Raw genomic sequence first — 15,513 nt, 5'->3', positions numbered from 1 at the left:
GATCTACAGCAACACCTTAGTTACACAACTGTCATTATGAAAAAAAATGTGTAACTGCCAAAAAGGAGAGGCCTTAGAGTGGTGCCTTGAGGAACGCCTCCGTTGTAAATCACAGGTTTGGACACCGATGTTCTATGTTAACCTGCAAGGTTAAAATGTCAATGTGTTTACACTGGTGCAAGTTTCTCTATGCAACAGGGCACTCTCGTGTTTTTAGGAATTTGCTGCAAAAATGTTTGTCTCCCAAGTTTTAAACTGAACTCAGGTGCTCGATATGGTGTCTGACTTTGTATAGTTGCTTTAATTATTATATTTTATTTTGTGTGTATTTAGTTTAGTTTTTTTACTTCTTGTAATTCCGCTACAGTATCAAACTATATCTCTTGGGGATCAATAAAGATTGTCGAAGTCGAAGGTCTTGCCTTGTATTAAATTTCACCAAATGGTAAATGGGTTATACTTGTATAGCGCTTTTCTACCTTCAAAGTACTCAAAGTGCTTTAACACTATTTCCACATTCACCCATTCACACACTAATGGCGGGAGCTGCTATAGAAGGCACTAACCACGACCCATCAGGAGCAAGGGTGAAGTGTCTTGCTCAAGGATACAACGGACGTGACGAGGTTGGTAGAAGGTGGGGATCGAACAGGAACCCTCAGGTTGCTGGCACAGCCACTCTCCCAACTGCACCACGCCGTCCACGTGCCGTCGTTGAGTGTCTGTGCTGTCTAGAGATCGGCAGAGTAACCGTGTAATACTCGTCCATATCAGTAGGTGGCAGCAGGTAGCCAATTGCTTCGTCGATGTTGGGAACATGGTTTGTCGTGATCACAATATGCAGACGACAGCGGGAGGCAGTGCGCAGGTAAAAAGGTATCTAATGCTTAAACCAAAAATAAAAAAAAAGGCAAGTGCCGCTAAGAAAAGGCATTGAAGCTTAGGTGTCATGATCCGTGGTCCGGATTTTGTGTTATCGGTTTGTTTTGGACTCCTTTTAGTTCCTGTTTATGCACCTCCTGAGTTTAGTCACCATGGTTACTTATGATTTTCACCTGCCTTTTACGCGCACCTGTTGCTCATCAGAGACTCTATTTAAGCCTGCCTTTTCCGGTCACTCGTCGTGGCTTCATTGTTTGCGGTATGCAACTGTTACGTTGGTGTATTCTTATTCTCCATTCCTGTGCTAAGTTGTTGCCTTAAGTTGTTGTATCGGCACGCTTTTCTTTTGTTTGTTTCTGTCTTTTGGTACAATGTATGATTTATGATTAATAAATCATCTCCTACCTGCACGCTTTCATCCAGAGTCGTCAGTTTGCCGTCCCGGGAGAACGAACCGCAGCAAGCTGCACCCCAATCCGTGACATTAGGGATGGCTACGCAAAACGAAGCTAAAACTGGACTGGTTGCAAAGTAAACAAAACAGAATGCTGGACGACAGCAAAGACTTCCACAAAGTACATCCGTACATGACATGACAATCAATAACAAAATAGGAGCGAAAGAGAATAACTAAAACACTACACACAGGAAAACAGCAAAAAAAACTCCAAATAAGTCACGGCGTGATGTGACAGGTGGTGACAGTACACCTACTTTGAGACAAGAGCTATAGTGATGCATGCTTGGTTATGCAGATGCTAACACAAAATACACTTCCTATAGCAGTGTTTTTCAACCTTTTTTGAGCCAAGGCACATTTTTTGCGTCGAAAAAATCCGGAGGCACACCACCAGCAGAAATCATTAAAAAACAGTTGACAGTAAAAAGTTGTTGTGACAATTGTTGGATATGACTTTAAATCATAACCAAGCATGCATCATTATAGCTCTTGTCTCAAAGTAGGTGTACTGTCACCACCTGTCACATCACGCCCTGACTTATTTTGACTTTTTTGCAGTTTTCTTGTGTAGTGTTTTAGTTCTTGTCTTGCGCTCCTACTTTGGTGGGTTTTTCTCTTTTTTTGGTGTTTTCCTGTAGCAGTTTCATGTCTTCCTTTGAGCGATATTTCCCGCATCTACTTTGTTTTTAGCAATCAAGAACATTTCAGTTGTTTTTAATCCTTCTTTGTGGGGACATTGTTGATTGTCATGTCATGTTCGGATGTACATTGTGGACGCCGTCTTTGCTCAGCAGTAAGTCTTTGCTGTCGTCCAGCATTCTGTTATTGTTTACTTTGTTGCCAGTTCAGTTTTAGTTTCGTTCTGCATAGCCTTCCCTAAGCTTCAATGCCTTTTCTTAGGGGCACTCACTTTTTGGTTTATTTTTGGTTTAAGCATTAGACACCTTTTTACTTGCACGCTGCCTCCCGCTGTTTCCGACATCTACAAAGCAATTAGCTACCCTGCCTGATATGGAAGAGTATTACACGGTTACTCTGCCGAGCTCTAGACAGCACCGACACTCAACAACAACACATTTGCAGACTATAATTACTATTTTGTGGTTGAAAAACACTGTCCTATAGCCTACACATGAATTCCAGCGATATATAAATGAAACGATTGCTCATGAGCAACACGTGCAAGCAGACACACACTTTCTTCACCGTGGAGGCACAGAGTCAAGGCAGAATAGGAAGTAATGTCAGGATCATGCAAGCAACCATGACAAAATAAATGTTCAGCATCTCCGCACAAGGAATCTTCTTATGTAAACCAAGCGATGGCTGAATTAGTCAGTCAGTCAGCCAACTGAAGCACCCATTCAGCTTCGGAACAACAGCTGAAATCATCAGGAAGTACAATGAAAGGCAGAAAAGGCTCTTGACATGAACAAGAATCAATTTCCTCTTTGTGCATCGGAGTGGGGGGAAAAAAAAAAGCTTCTCCAAGTGAAGTATTGATATGTGAGTGCTGCCTGGCACGACTGCAGGGACTCTAAAAACCCCTTGTTTTCTGGCCATGCGTGTGCAGAGCATAACACATTAAAAGTGAAACAGTTTGACGCATGGCCTTGCAGCTCTTTTTTTTCCTCTTTTCTTTAACCATAATTCATGGATGTGACAGCAAAAGAGAGAACGACGAGGCACTCACCGGGACAAGCGCAACCTCCAACAGACATCTTCTCACATGTTGGGGCCTCGGCTCTGAAGGAAACGGCAGCTCTCGGCCCTCACGCTGCTCGCATCGGGGCCGCGCTTTCTGAGGGGGGAAAACAACACAGAGAGAGAGGGGTGGAGAGATAAGAAGAAGAGGGAGTGGTACAAACGCAGGGCCGCCGCTCTCTCGCTCTTGCTCTCTCTCCTCTCTCTCTTTTCTCTGTCAGAGGCAGGAAGTTGGCAGCGGCCGCACCATTAACAGGCGTGTTGCAACACAAGTGGGAGGGGTAAGGAAGAAGGAGTGATATAGAGAGTCTTAATTGCTCATGAGAGTGGAGTGAGTATGGATCAGAGATGTGTGTGTGTGTGTGTGTGTGTGTGTGTGTGTGTGTGTGTGTGTGTGTGTGTGTGTGTGTGTGTGTGTGTGTGTGTGTGCAGGTGTGTGTGTGGACGACGAAAAGCAAGAGCGAGGCAATTAGCAGGAGAACAGACAAGATGGTTGTGTTTGCCCTACCAAAACTGAAATCTAAGTAAGATAAAATATCTCAAATAAGGGTGATATTTGCTTATTTTCTGTCTGATTAGATAGTTCTTCTCACGAAGCAGATTTTATGTTAGAGTCAATTCATACTTGCCAACCTTGAGACCTCCGATTTCGGGAGGTAGGGGTGTGGGGGGCGTGGTCGGGGTGTGGCGGGGGCGTGGTTGGGGGCGGGGGGCGCGGTTAAGAGGGGAGGAGTATATTTACAGCTAGATTTCACCAAGTCAAGTATTTCATATATATATATATATATATATATATATATATATATATATATATATATATATATATATATACATCCTGACAATATGCAAACAAAACTGTGTTTAGATCATTGATACTTCAAACTTGCATAAATAAATCTTAAGGAATATAACATAACTTGGCTTTTGAGAGCTTCAAAATGTAACGAATAAAATGCTAAAGTTGTTGATAAAAAGCAATTATTTTAATAATTGAATATGGTCATTTTAAATGAATTATTATGATCATTTAAAATTAATTATTTCAAATATGTTTATTTGTAATGTATATTTCTATGGCTGGATGTAATAAGGAGTCAGAAAAAATTAAAATAAAAATACAATACATTTTTATGTTTTTAGCAAAATATAGTAAAAATGTATTTAGGTTTGTTTTTTTTTTAATTAATAAATATATTTATTTTTAGGGAAGATAAACATCCATCCATCCATCCATTTTCTTCCGCTTATCCGAGGTCGGGTCGCGGGGGCAGCAGCCTTAGCAGGGAAGCCCAGACTTCCCTCTCCCCAGCCACTCCGTCCAGCTCTTCCCGGGGGATCCCGAGGCGTTCCCAGGCCAGCCGGGAGACATAGTCTTCCCAACGTGTCCTGGGTCTTCCCCGCGGCCTCCTACCGGTTGGACGTGCCCTAAACACCTCCCTAGGGAGGCGTTCGAGTGGCATCCTGACCAGATGCCCGAACCACCTCATCTGGCTCCTCTCGATGTGGAGGAGAAGCGGCTTTACTTTGAGCTCCTCCCGGATGGCAGAGCTTCTCACCCTATCTCTAAGGGAGAGCCCCGCCACCTGGCGGAGGAAACTCATTTCGGCCGCTTGTACCCGTGATCTTGTCCTTTCGATCATAACCCAAAGCTCATGGCCATAGGTGAGGATGGGAACGTAGATCGACCGGTAAATTGAGAGCTTTGCCTTCCCGCTCAGCTCCTTCTTCACCACAACGGATCGATACAGCGTCCGCATTACTGAAGACGTCGCACCGATCCGCCTGTCGATCTCACGATCCACTCTTCCCCCACTCGTGAACAAGACTCCGAGGTACTTGAACTCCTCCACTTGGGAAGATAAACATAATAATACAATGTATCTCTAGTCTGGATGATTTAGTTCTTGTCACCCTGTTGTCCTCCCGTCTCTTCCCCGAGGATGGCTCCATGAGCCGGGCAAACGCCTGGAGATGCCCTACGTCAACAACGCGGTCGGTGGCCCGTCAGTGCGCAGCCCTCTACTTCACCCTCAGCAGCCTGACCAGCGTCGGCTTTGTCAACGTGTGCGCCAACACGGACGCCGAGAAGATCTTCTCCATCTGCACCATGCTCATCGGCATGGTGCAGATGGAGAATGGAATAACGTGATTGGGCAGGCACGCTGTTTATATTGTGGGAAAGCGGACGTGAAAAAAGGCTGTCCTCACTCAGGTCCGCATGTAACTGGAGGGGGCATGGCTTCCAGCTCCGGCTGAAAATCGGGAGATTTTCGGGAGAATATTTGTCCCGGGAGGTTTTCGGGAGAGGCACTGAATTTCGGGAGTCTCCCGGAAAATTCGGGAGGGTTGGCAAGTATGGAGTCAATGTTCCTTCTAAGGTGCGCGCCTGTGCAATTGCGCACTGCTCAAGCATCCTCTGCGCACGGCAAATCTATGCCACGCACGAAATCAAATAAAAAAATAAGCGCATAACAATTTTCGACACGACACGGACACGACAGAGAAAACAGTTTTCGTCATCATTGTTCAAATATTGTAACGTCTGTCGAGACGCTTTGAGGACATGAATTCCATCGATCACTTTACTGAGCGAAACTCTTTATTGTCGGCCATAAACACATCACCAAAACATTAGTAAAAAAAATTATATCTAGCAAAACTGGTAATTTTCTGCAGTACAAACCAGACCAAAAGCAACTTTCTCACTTGCGCCAACACTTGCACATATGGCACTTAGCCAGTGATGTGTTTACAGCCACACAAAAAGTCGGACAACTCCAACACCACACATAAAGTGTAATTCCAGGTCGTTACACTATGATTTACCAATCAAATGTGTGCTTATTCTAGTGTCATTTATTAGGAATCTTAATTTATAAATATTAATCATGAAATGCTGTTAGTATATTAAATAAATACTAATAAAAATATATTTTTTACAAACAGGAAGTTGCAGGAATGTACACATGATCCCCTGCTTACATCTCATTGTGCAACATGTGAATGTTTTAATGGGAACTAAATGCAATGTCTGAAAGGGGTACAAATTATTTCCAAAGCAGGACCTCCACCCAGACAAACGATACAAGTACACAGTTCATGAAAAACAATATTTTTTGTTATTGTCATTGTAAGTGGGCCTAAACACTTATATTAGAAAAATTAGAGAAATATGTACTCCTATAGTAGTACAGTTGGCACAGTACAGTAAACGGACAGTTAATATTTAAACATTTAACATGTGACATTTCAAACAATTTCGAACAGAAATAGTTCATGCACATTCAGATAAATTCTTCAAAATCACAATAAAAAAAATGTGGCCGGGGGACGAGCTGTATATATGCGCACTAATTGACTGAAAGAGCACGCACTTGGCACGATGATGTCATGTTATCGATGGAAAAATGCATCTTTAGACCATATGATTTGCCTGAGCGGCAATGAGACCCCAAGAGTAACAAGCGATTGCCTTGTTGCCTTTCTATTAAGAACAATAAATCAGTTTTTAGTATAAGTTTGCTGGTTTCAAGAAATGTAATGCCGTGCGCATATCATTATGTCAAGATAATGGCACTAGCATTTACTTAATGTAAGAATATTTTTCAACATATTGAGCAAAAAGGTCACTTTTTTTTCTACCAAGAAAAGTGCACTTGTTATTAGTGAGAATATACTTATTTTAAGGTTTTTTTGGATTCATTGAGGTTAGCTAATTTTACTTGTTTTGAAAAGTCTTGACAAGCCACATTTTCTTGTTCTATTGGCAGATAATTTTGCTTAGTTCAATGAAAATACCTCTAATTTTTGTAGTTTTTTTTCTTGTTTTTGAACACTGACTTTTTGCAGTGTGTATGGTGTGGGAGTGATGCATTGTCTATTTCTTTCCCAGTGCTGCTGCGGGAGATAAACATTCTCAGTCGGAGCCCAGAGCCCAGGGTCATAATGGCCATACCAAACACACACGCCGCATGTATGACCCATTCCCAGGTCTACTCCTTTCCTCGCTCATTGCGGGCGTTAATCAACGCGGACAGTGTCGATTAAAAATGCAAAAGCCCACCTGGAAGGAAGAGACACTCGAGGCCCTTGAGCGCACACGTGTTAATGTGCACACAAACATGAAGACCCCCCCCCCTCCGCTGGCTTCTGCACACTCTAATCTGATGTCACATTGTCATTATTGTCACCATGGGTGACAGAACATTCACCCTGGATGTACACCATATTGACAAAAGTATTTGGCCAGCTGACTTGACTCACATGTGAACTTGAAGTGCCATCCCATTCCTAACCCATAGGGCAGGGGTCGGCAACCCAAAATGTTGAAAGAGCCTTATTGGACCAAAAATACAAAAACAAATCTGTCTGGAGCCGCAAAAAATTAAAAGCCATATTACATACAGATAGTGTGTCATGAGATATAATTTGAATTAATATGACTTAAAGGACTGCGATGAGGTGGCGACTTGTCCAGGGTGTACGCCGCCTTCCGCCCGAATGCAGCTGAGATAGGCTCCAGCACCCCCTGCGACCCCAAAAGGGGCAAGCGGTAGAAAATGGATGGATGGATGACTTAAAGGAAACTAAATGACCTCAAATATAGCTACAAATGAGGCATAATGATGCAATATGTACATATAGCTAGCCTAAATAGCATGTTAGCATCGATTAGCTCGCAGTCATGCAGTGACCAAATATGTCTGTTTAGCACTCCACACAAGTCAATAACATCAACAAAACTCACCTTTGTGGATTCATGCACAACGTTAAAAGTTTGGTGGACAACATGAGACAGAAAAAGAAGTGGCATAAAACACGTCCTAGAAAGTCGCAGAAAGATATACACGTAAACAAACTAAGGTGAGTTCAAGGACTGCCAAAATTAGTAGGACAAAACGGCGCTCGCCAAATACTCGAATCAGTGAAGCATGTTTAACATTGGCGTTGTTAGGACTAAATAATTTGGTGTTTTTTGGGGTTTTTTTTACAAATAAATGCCGACATATTCATTATAAAGTGGCCCAAATATGAGTTTAAATAAATAATCAGATAACCTGTTATTATTCACTCAGTTTCCCCTCACTTCGTAGCGTAAGGTAGAGAGCCCCTTTCGTGCGTCGGTATCCAATCCATTCCACTAGTTCATATAGAAAATGCCCACATCACTCAAATTCCAGCCCGCATTTTCTCTGCGACCTTCCTTGCGGTCCTGCAGGTGTACGAAGCACATTAACTTCCTTTACAATGAGTGAAGCTGCACAAAACCTTGTGTGTGCAATTGTAAATCTTTTTTTTTTTTAAGTTTTGTGTTTCTTGTAGAATCTATATAAAGTAATATACATAAGCCTATTGTTAAAATAATGAAAAAAACATCATTAAATATATTTGTTTTATTGTATTGTTACATTAATAGCTGTTTTATTATTATAGGATGGCTTGTTAAACATTTAATAGGATTTTCAGAGGGAGGAAAAACCAAGACATTTAATATAAAATGTAAAATGAATAAATACAGAAAAAGAAAAAGAAAATGTATGGTTAAAAGCCATCGTCCCGGAGAGCATTTCATTTCGTCTCGTGCATTTTTAAAAAATAATAATAATAACAATGAATAATTTCTAAGTCTTTGTTAGCCGTTTGTGAAGTTTTGTGCTCGTGCGTAACATTCGCTCGCATCCTGTGCATCTCCTGGGGGCAAAGCCCCCCCTGTCCTTAAAAGCTAGTGACGCCCCTGATGTTTAATATAAACAGTGTGCTTTATAACAATTAGGGAGGTTTGTGTCATGTTTGTCCTCCTACAGAAACTATATTAAAACAAAAAATATTTTTTTTTCCCCCTCAACGTTTTTCATTTTTCACACATTTTTGAAAAAGCTCCAGAGAGCCACTAGGGCGGCGCTAAAGAGCCGCATGCGGCTCTAGAGCCGCGGGTTGCCGACCCCTGCCATAGGGCATTATTGCCAACCTTGAGACCTCCGAATTCGGGAGATTGGGGGGGGGGTTGAGGTGCAGGCAGCATACCCCTTCCCCTTCGAGCTTTTCTGAATGAAATAAAATTCTTTTTTCCAATCATTTTGGAACTTGCAAGCGTATTTCTTCTTCTTACTCGTCGTCGCCATGTCTCTTCTTCGTTCTTCTGCTTCGTCTCCATGAATTGATTAACGTGGACCCCGACTTAAACAAGTTGAAAAACTTATTCGGGTGTTACCATTTAGTGGTCAATTGTACGGAATATGTACTGTACTGTGCAATCTACTAATAAAAGTTTCAATCAATCAATCAATGTGTGCAGTTGTGCACTGAGCTCCAAAAGCCGTACACTGCAAAAAGTCAGTGTTCAAAAACAAGAAAAAAAAATACAAAAATGAGGGGTATTTTATTTGAACTAAGCAAAATTATCTGCCAATAGAACAAGAAAATTCGGCTTGTCAAGACTTTCCAAAACAAGTAAAATTAGCTAACCTCAATGAACCCAAAAATACCTTAAAGGGGAACATTATCACAATTTCAGAAGGGTTAAAACCATTAAAAATCAGTTCCCAGTGGCTTATTTTATTTTTCGAAGTTTATTTCAAAATTTTACCCATCACACAATATCCCTAAAAAAAGCTTCTAAGTGCCTGATTTTAACCATCGTTATATACACCCGTCCATTTTCCTGTGACGTCACACAGTGATGCCAATACAAACAAACAGCAAGATATAGCGACATTAGCTCGGATTCAGACTCGGATTTCAGCGGCTTAACACTGTCTGATAAGATAATTACTAACACCTATGAACTGGGTTTACAGCATATGAAATACATTTGGCAACAACATGCACTTTGAGAGTGCAGACAGCCCATTTCAGGCGCGCTAAGAACATATATTTTTCCACGATTTCAGCACTCAGGTTAACCATACCTAAACAGACACAAAATACTGCATTACATGTACTCATGTACTCGAATGATTGAAAAAAATAAATGTTTTTAAGCTAAATTATTGGTAAACACAGTTTATGTATAATAATTTACGTAAAACCGCGAGTAATGAATAATGTTTTCATCAATTAATATATTCTGTAGACATACCCTCATCCGCTCTCTTTTCCTGAAAGCTGATCTGTCCAGTTTTGGAGTTGATGTCAGCAGGCCAGGGAAGCTAGGGTCGATATTCTTCTCTTGATCATCTTCGGTGGCATAAGGGACGGTGTGAGCCAAGACATCCAGGGGGTTTAGCTCGCTCGTCTGCGGGAACAAACTGCCGCCATTGCTTGCCGTGCTCCCGAGGTCCTTTGTCCCTAAATAGCTCACACACTCCGGCAGATTCAATGGGGGTCTGGCGGCAGATTTCTTTGACTTTATCGTTGGAAATGCATTTGCTTTGAGTGTCGCAGGATATCCACACATTCTTGCCATCTCTGTCGTAGCATAGCTTTCGTCGGTAAAGTGTGCGGAACAAACGACTGACCATTTCGTCGGCTTTCCCCACAGCCTCGTATTTTGAACACATTTCGTCCAATTTCTTGCCACTTTCGCATCTTTGGGCCACTGGTGCAACTTGAATCCGTCCCTGTTCGTGTTGTTACAGCCTCCGACAACACACCGACGAAAGTGAGAAAATGGCGGATTGCTTCCCGATGTGACGTCACGTTGTGACGTCATCGCTCCGAGAGCGAATAATAGAAAGGCGTTTAATTCACCAAAATTCACCCATTTAGAGTTCGGAAATCGGTTAAAAAAATATATGGTCTTTTTTCTGCAACATCAATTTATATATTGACGCTTACATAGATCTGGTGATAATGTTCCCCTTTAAAATAAGTATATTCTCACTAATAACAAGTGCACTTTTCTTGGTAGAAAAAATAAAATGAGACCTTTTTGCTCAATATATTGAAAAATATTCTTGACATAACATTATCTTGACATAATGATATGCATACATCATGATTTTTTTTTCATGCTTGAAGTAAGAAATTATTACTTTAAAAAAGGAGTTTTATACTTGTGAGTGTTGATGACACAGCTTTTTTGCAACAGTTGATATTCTAGTTTCAAGCATGTTTTACTCAATATAGGTCATAAAATCTCAGCAACAAGCTGTAATATCTTACTGAGATCATTTAGGACCAAAACCCTTAAAACAAGTAAAACACTAACATAAAATCTGCTCAGGGAGAAGAATTATCTTATCAGACAGAAAATAAGCAAATATCACCCTTATTTGAGATATTTAATCTTACTTAGATTTCAGTTTTTGCAATGTAGATGCTATTGTAGCGTCCCGGAAGAGTTAGTGCTGCAAAGGATTCTGGGTATTTGTTCTGTTGTGTTTATGTTGTGTTACGGTGCGGATGTTCTCCCGAAATGTGTTTGTATAATATTTTATACAATATTATGTCAGACCCACTCGACATCCATTGCTTTCGGTCTCCCCTAGAGGGGGGGGGGGTTACCCACATATGCGGTCCTCTCCAAGGTTTCTCATAGTCATTCACATCGACGTCCCACTGGGGTGAGTTTTTCCTTGCCCGTATGTGGGCTTTGTACCGAGGATGTCGTTGTGGCTTGTGCAGCCCTTTGAGACACTTGTGATTTAGGGCTATATAAATAAAGATTGATTGATTGATTGATTGATTGTCATTCTTGTTTGGTGTGGGTTCACAGTGTGCCGCATATTAGAAACAGTGTTAAAGTTGTTTATACGGCCACCCTCAGTGTGACCTGTATGGCTGTTGACCAAGTATGCCTTGCGTTATCATTAAATCAGTTGTAAGATCATACAACGTGTCAGCATTTCTTGACATCTTCGAGTAAAGACCATTGTTAAACCCTTCCAACGCTACATTATTATGTGGCTGGGCTGTTTGTACAGGTTGTAGAGGGCGCTAAAGGCAGTGCCATCACGGCACGCCCTTAATATTGTTGTTTGGGTGAAAATCGGCAGACATTCGAGAGTATAGTTGCCCTGAAATTCGTGAGTCTCCCGGAAAAATCGGGAGAGTTGGCTAGAATGACGCTGTCAAGCGCCATTCATATAAAACTCGCGGGCCGCACTAACATCAAATTTTCATATTAAGGTGCGGGCCGCAAAATAACGTCTCGCGGGCCGCGTGTCTGAGGCTCCTGGTTTAAATCAATGGAGGAAAGAAGAAAGTGAATTAATGTTTATAAATGAATACATTTACATATGCATTTCAATTTGTTTTCTTTTGTATTATCTTTTAATGAATTAAGTAAGGTTTATGACAATCTTTTTCCAAAACACAATGTAGATATTCATCATTTGTTTTCAAAACGCTTACAAAAAAGTGGGACCCCAAAAATTTACTATGGGACCCCATTTTTATGACTTGATGATGAAAATTCCTAGCGCCAACACTGATGGAGTATTGGTGCGTGCAAAACAGCAGCAGGCGACTGTGGCCTGCGGGCCAGTTCTAGTACTAATCAAATATCATCCCAAGGGCCATAGATAATTCATTCGCGGGCCGGATCTTACATATAGGCCTTAGGGCATCCAATCAATCGCAACTGACCATGGATGAAGTGGCCATGGATGAAGTGCTGGCTGTCCAGAGTCGGGACCCGGGATGGACCGCTCGCCTGTGCATCGGTTGGGGACATCTCTGCGATGCTGACCCGTCTCCGCTCGGGATGGTCTCCTGCTGGCCCCACAATGGACTGGACTGTCACTATTATGTTAGATCCACTATGGACTGGACTTTCACAATATTATGTCAGACCCACTCGACGTCCATTGCATCCGGTCTCCCATAGAGGGGGAGGGGGGAGGGTTACCCACATCTGCGGTCCTCTCCAAGGTTTCTCATAGTCATTCTCATTGACGTCCCACTGGGTTGTGAGTTTTTCCTTGCCCTTATGTGGACGCTGAACGGTGGATGTCGTTGTGGCTTGTGCAGCCCTTTGAGACACTTGTGATTTAGGGCTGTATAAATAAACATTGATTGATTGATTGATTGATTGAACTGGACTGTTTGGTTTTTCCTAGAAGACGTTTCACCTCTCATCTGAGTAGGTTTCATCAGTTCATGCTCATAGACTTATGTTGGTTAGATCTAGTCTTAGACTTAGACTTGTCAGATCTAGTCTAGCGGCTGGTGCCGAAACCCCAAATATGTATACACCAAAACCAGGAGGGTGTGTCTGGGTAAGGATGGTTTCGCCCTATTGTAGTAATAAAAACAACTGTTTTAATGCAAACGAGCAATCCTCCTGTCAAAGCCAATAACAGTCGTTAAAGTGTAAATTCCCCTCGTTAGCATTGAGGTATTGTACGGCAGAACGATCGCTGTGTATCGACTTCTGCCAGTCCAAACTAGTCGGAATCACCCACGTTAGCATTCCATTCAGTTGTCAACAAATGGCCCAAATGGCACTCTGGTCACCTTTTGTGACCAGAATGTTTCTAACTACTGTTATTTGTTGGAGGCTAAATTGCAGAGTTCTTTTAGGAATGGTTGAAAGGACCGTGTTGTGAGTGGGAGGTAAGTGGTGTCGCAGACCACCTCCTCTGTTCAGAGATGTTTTTTTCAACCTTGACATAGATGGCTTCTCTCACTCCTCTATCGTACCATTTGTCCTCCCTGTCCAGAATCTGTACATTTACACTTTTTTAATCCAATACAGAAATGCTGCCTGAAGCTGAGCTAATCAATGGCCACACTACTAAACAGTATGCTCGGATTGGTTGGGTCTCATCTAGTGGCAAATACTACTGTATTATAGATATTTTTTGTTTATTTAGACATTTGTATGCCTCATTTATATATTTAAAATTAAAATATCCCCCCAAAAATCTACGATGTGGTCGCAATATTTGAAGCATGATGTGGCGAGGTAAATAAAATATTTAAATGTGATTTTAAGCATTTTAGGTCTATGCTGTTTTTCTACAACACTGGATGAGTGTGCTAGAAAATTAGCAGTTGTATACTTACACATCGAATTAGCAGTTGTATACTTACACATTACATCAGAACAAAATACTGACCTATGGCATCTCCGTGTGGTTTTCTAGCTGCACGGTGGCAGAGAGAAAGAGATTACAGGGCGTCATAAACGTGGCCCAGAGGATCACTGCATGTCCTCTTACATCTCTAGAGGACCTGTATAAGAGACACTGCAACAGGAGAGCAAACAGCATCCTCAGGGACTCATACCACCCAGGTCACCACTGGCTTGAACTCTTGCCCTCAGGGAGGCACTATAAGACCATCAAAGCAAGGACAAATAGACTGAAAAACAGTTTCTATCCTAGAGCTGTTATTGCCCTAAACTCCGCACTTACCTGAACACTGACCACTTTATTACTTGCTTACCTCTGATAGAGTTCTGCTGTGCAATATGTTTTTAACATTTTATTATGTTTTTAAATTTTAAATTGTTTTATTATTGTTGTTGTCTTAAGACTATTTTATGTAGGTTTGTTTTAAGAGCACTGAGCTGGATTGCTGTCCAATTTCGTTGTTTCCATACAATGACAATAAAGGTATTCTGATTCTGATTCTGATTCTGATTGGTCTTCTCACATGTTCACATATGGACATGGTGGAAATATGATGTACTTGAATAGTATCATAAATAACCCTACTTTGATTTTTGTAAATTGTTTCAAAGTTTAGACCAGGGGGCGTTCTAAATGTGTCCACTGGATGTCACAATAGCAGTTCTGTTAGGACTAGTAAGAGGTACAAAGTAAAGCGTGGCTGCGGCTCCTCTCCCTCGACCCAAATGAAACTTCAAACCTGCCGTTTTATGTCTTCTGATTCGAACACATCGTTATTTGGCACCCTGACTCCCCCATAATGTCTCTGTCAAAAAGGAGAAAACTTAACCCTTTTGAATAGTTTTTATTTCCGTTTCTTACGGTTTGTTGAGTTAGCACTGGATTGATACATGGACATGACAATGGAGGTATTTGATACCTAAAAGTGTTTACATGTTGTGTTTTTGTTCAATCCCAGAAAGACTGTGATTTAAAGTTTAATCCTGGTTTTGTAGATACACTGAGACGAAGTCTAAGCTTGTTGTGTTTTTGAAACTGCACCAATTTCCTCAGAATGTGAACAAACTTGAAGTGTTTGGTCCACAGGATTATTTGTGATTTGTACGTTTTCGGAATGGGCTTGTTCTATTTTTGGCCATAGTAAGAAAAAGAAAACAACCTGCAGTTCTTTTTATTCTTAAGTTATCATGCCATGATTTTACCATTCCGGCCAATTTGGGAATATATTTTCCTCCTTACGACCCCTGAGCTAAAATTAGTTTGACACCCCTGGTTTAGACCTTAATTAGATCATGTAAGCATCATGAATCACAGTATCATGAGTGGTCAGCATTGAGCTTCATCTACCTTTGCATGCACTTGGAAATGTGCGCTACTCTTGCACACTTGCTGGAGCGTTGTTTACAAGGAATTATTGGCGGTATTCATGCTGGCTCAGCGGCTTGCTCC

General features: G+C 41.5%; 1 protein-coding gene across 2 annotated transcripts in view; it reads right to left on the bottom strand.

Annotated features, from left to right (window-relative positions):
* The window catches only part of ldb1a (LIM domain binding 1a), a 79,741-nt gene that overhangs the window by 57,770 nt on the left and 6,458 nt on the right, over positions 1-15,513 (bottom strand). For both annotated transcript variants that reach the window (XM_061946092.1, XM_061946166.1), the window contains exon 2: positions 3,036-3,143. In XM_061946092.1, the coding sequence (XP_061802076.1) occupies positions 3,036-3,063 (28 nt within the window). In that variant the 5' untranslated portion in view covers positions 3,064-3,143. The remainder of the gene's footprint in view (positions 1-3,035; positions 3,144-15,513) is intronic.

Source organism: Nerophis lumbriciformis, linkage group LG02 (assembly GCF_033978685.3).
Source record: "Nerophis lumbriciformis linkage group LG02, RoL_Nlum_v2.1, whole genome shotgun sequence".
Taxonomy (NCBI): Eukaryota; Metazoa; Chordata; class Actinopteri; order Syngnathiformes; family Syngnathidae; genus Nerophis; species Nerophis lumbriciformis.
This window is presented reverse-complemented; position numbering and strand designations above follow the sequence as displayed.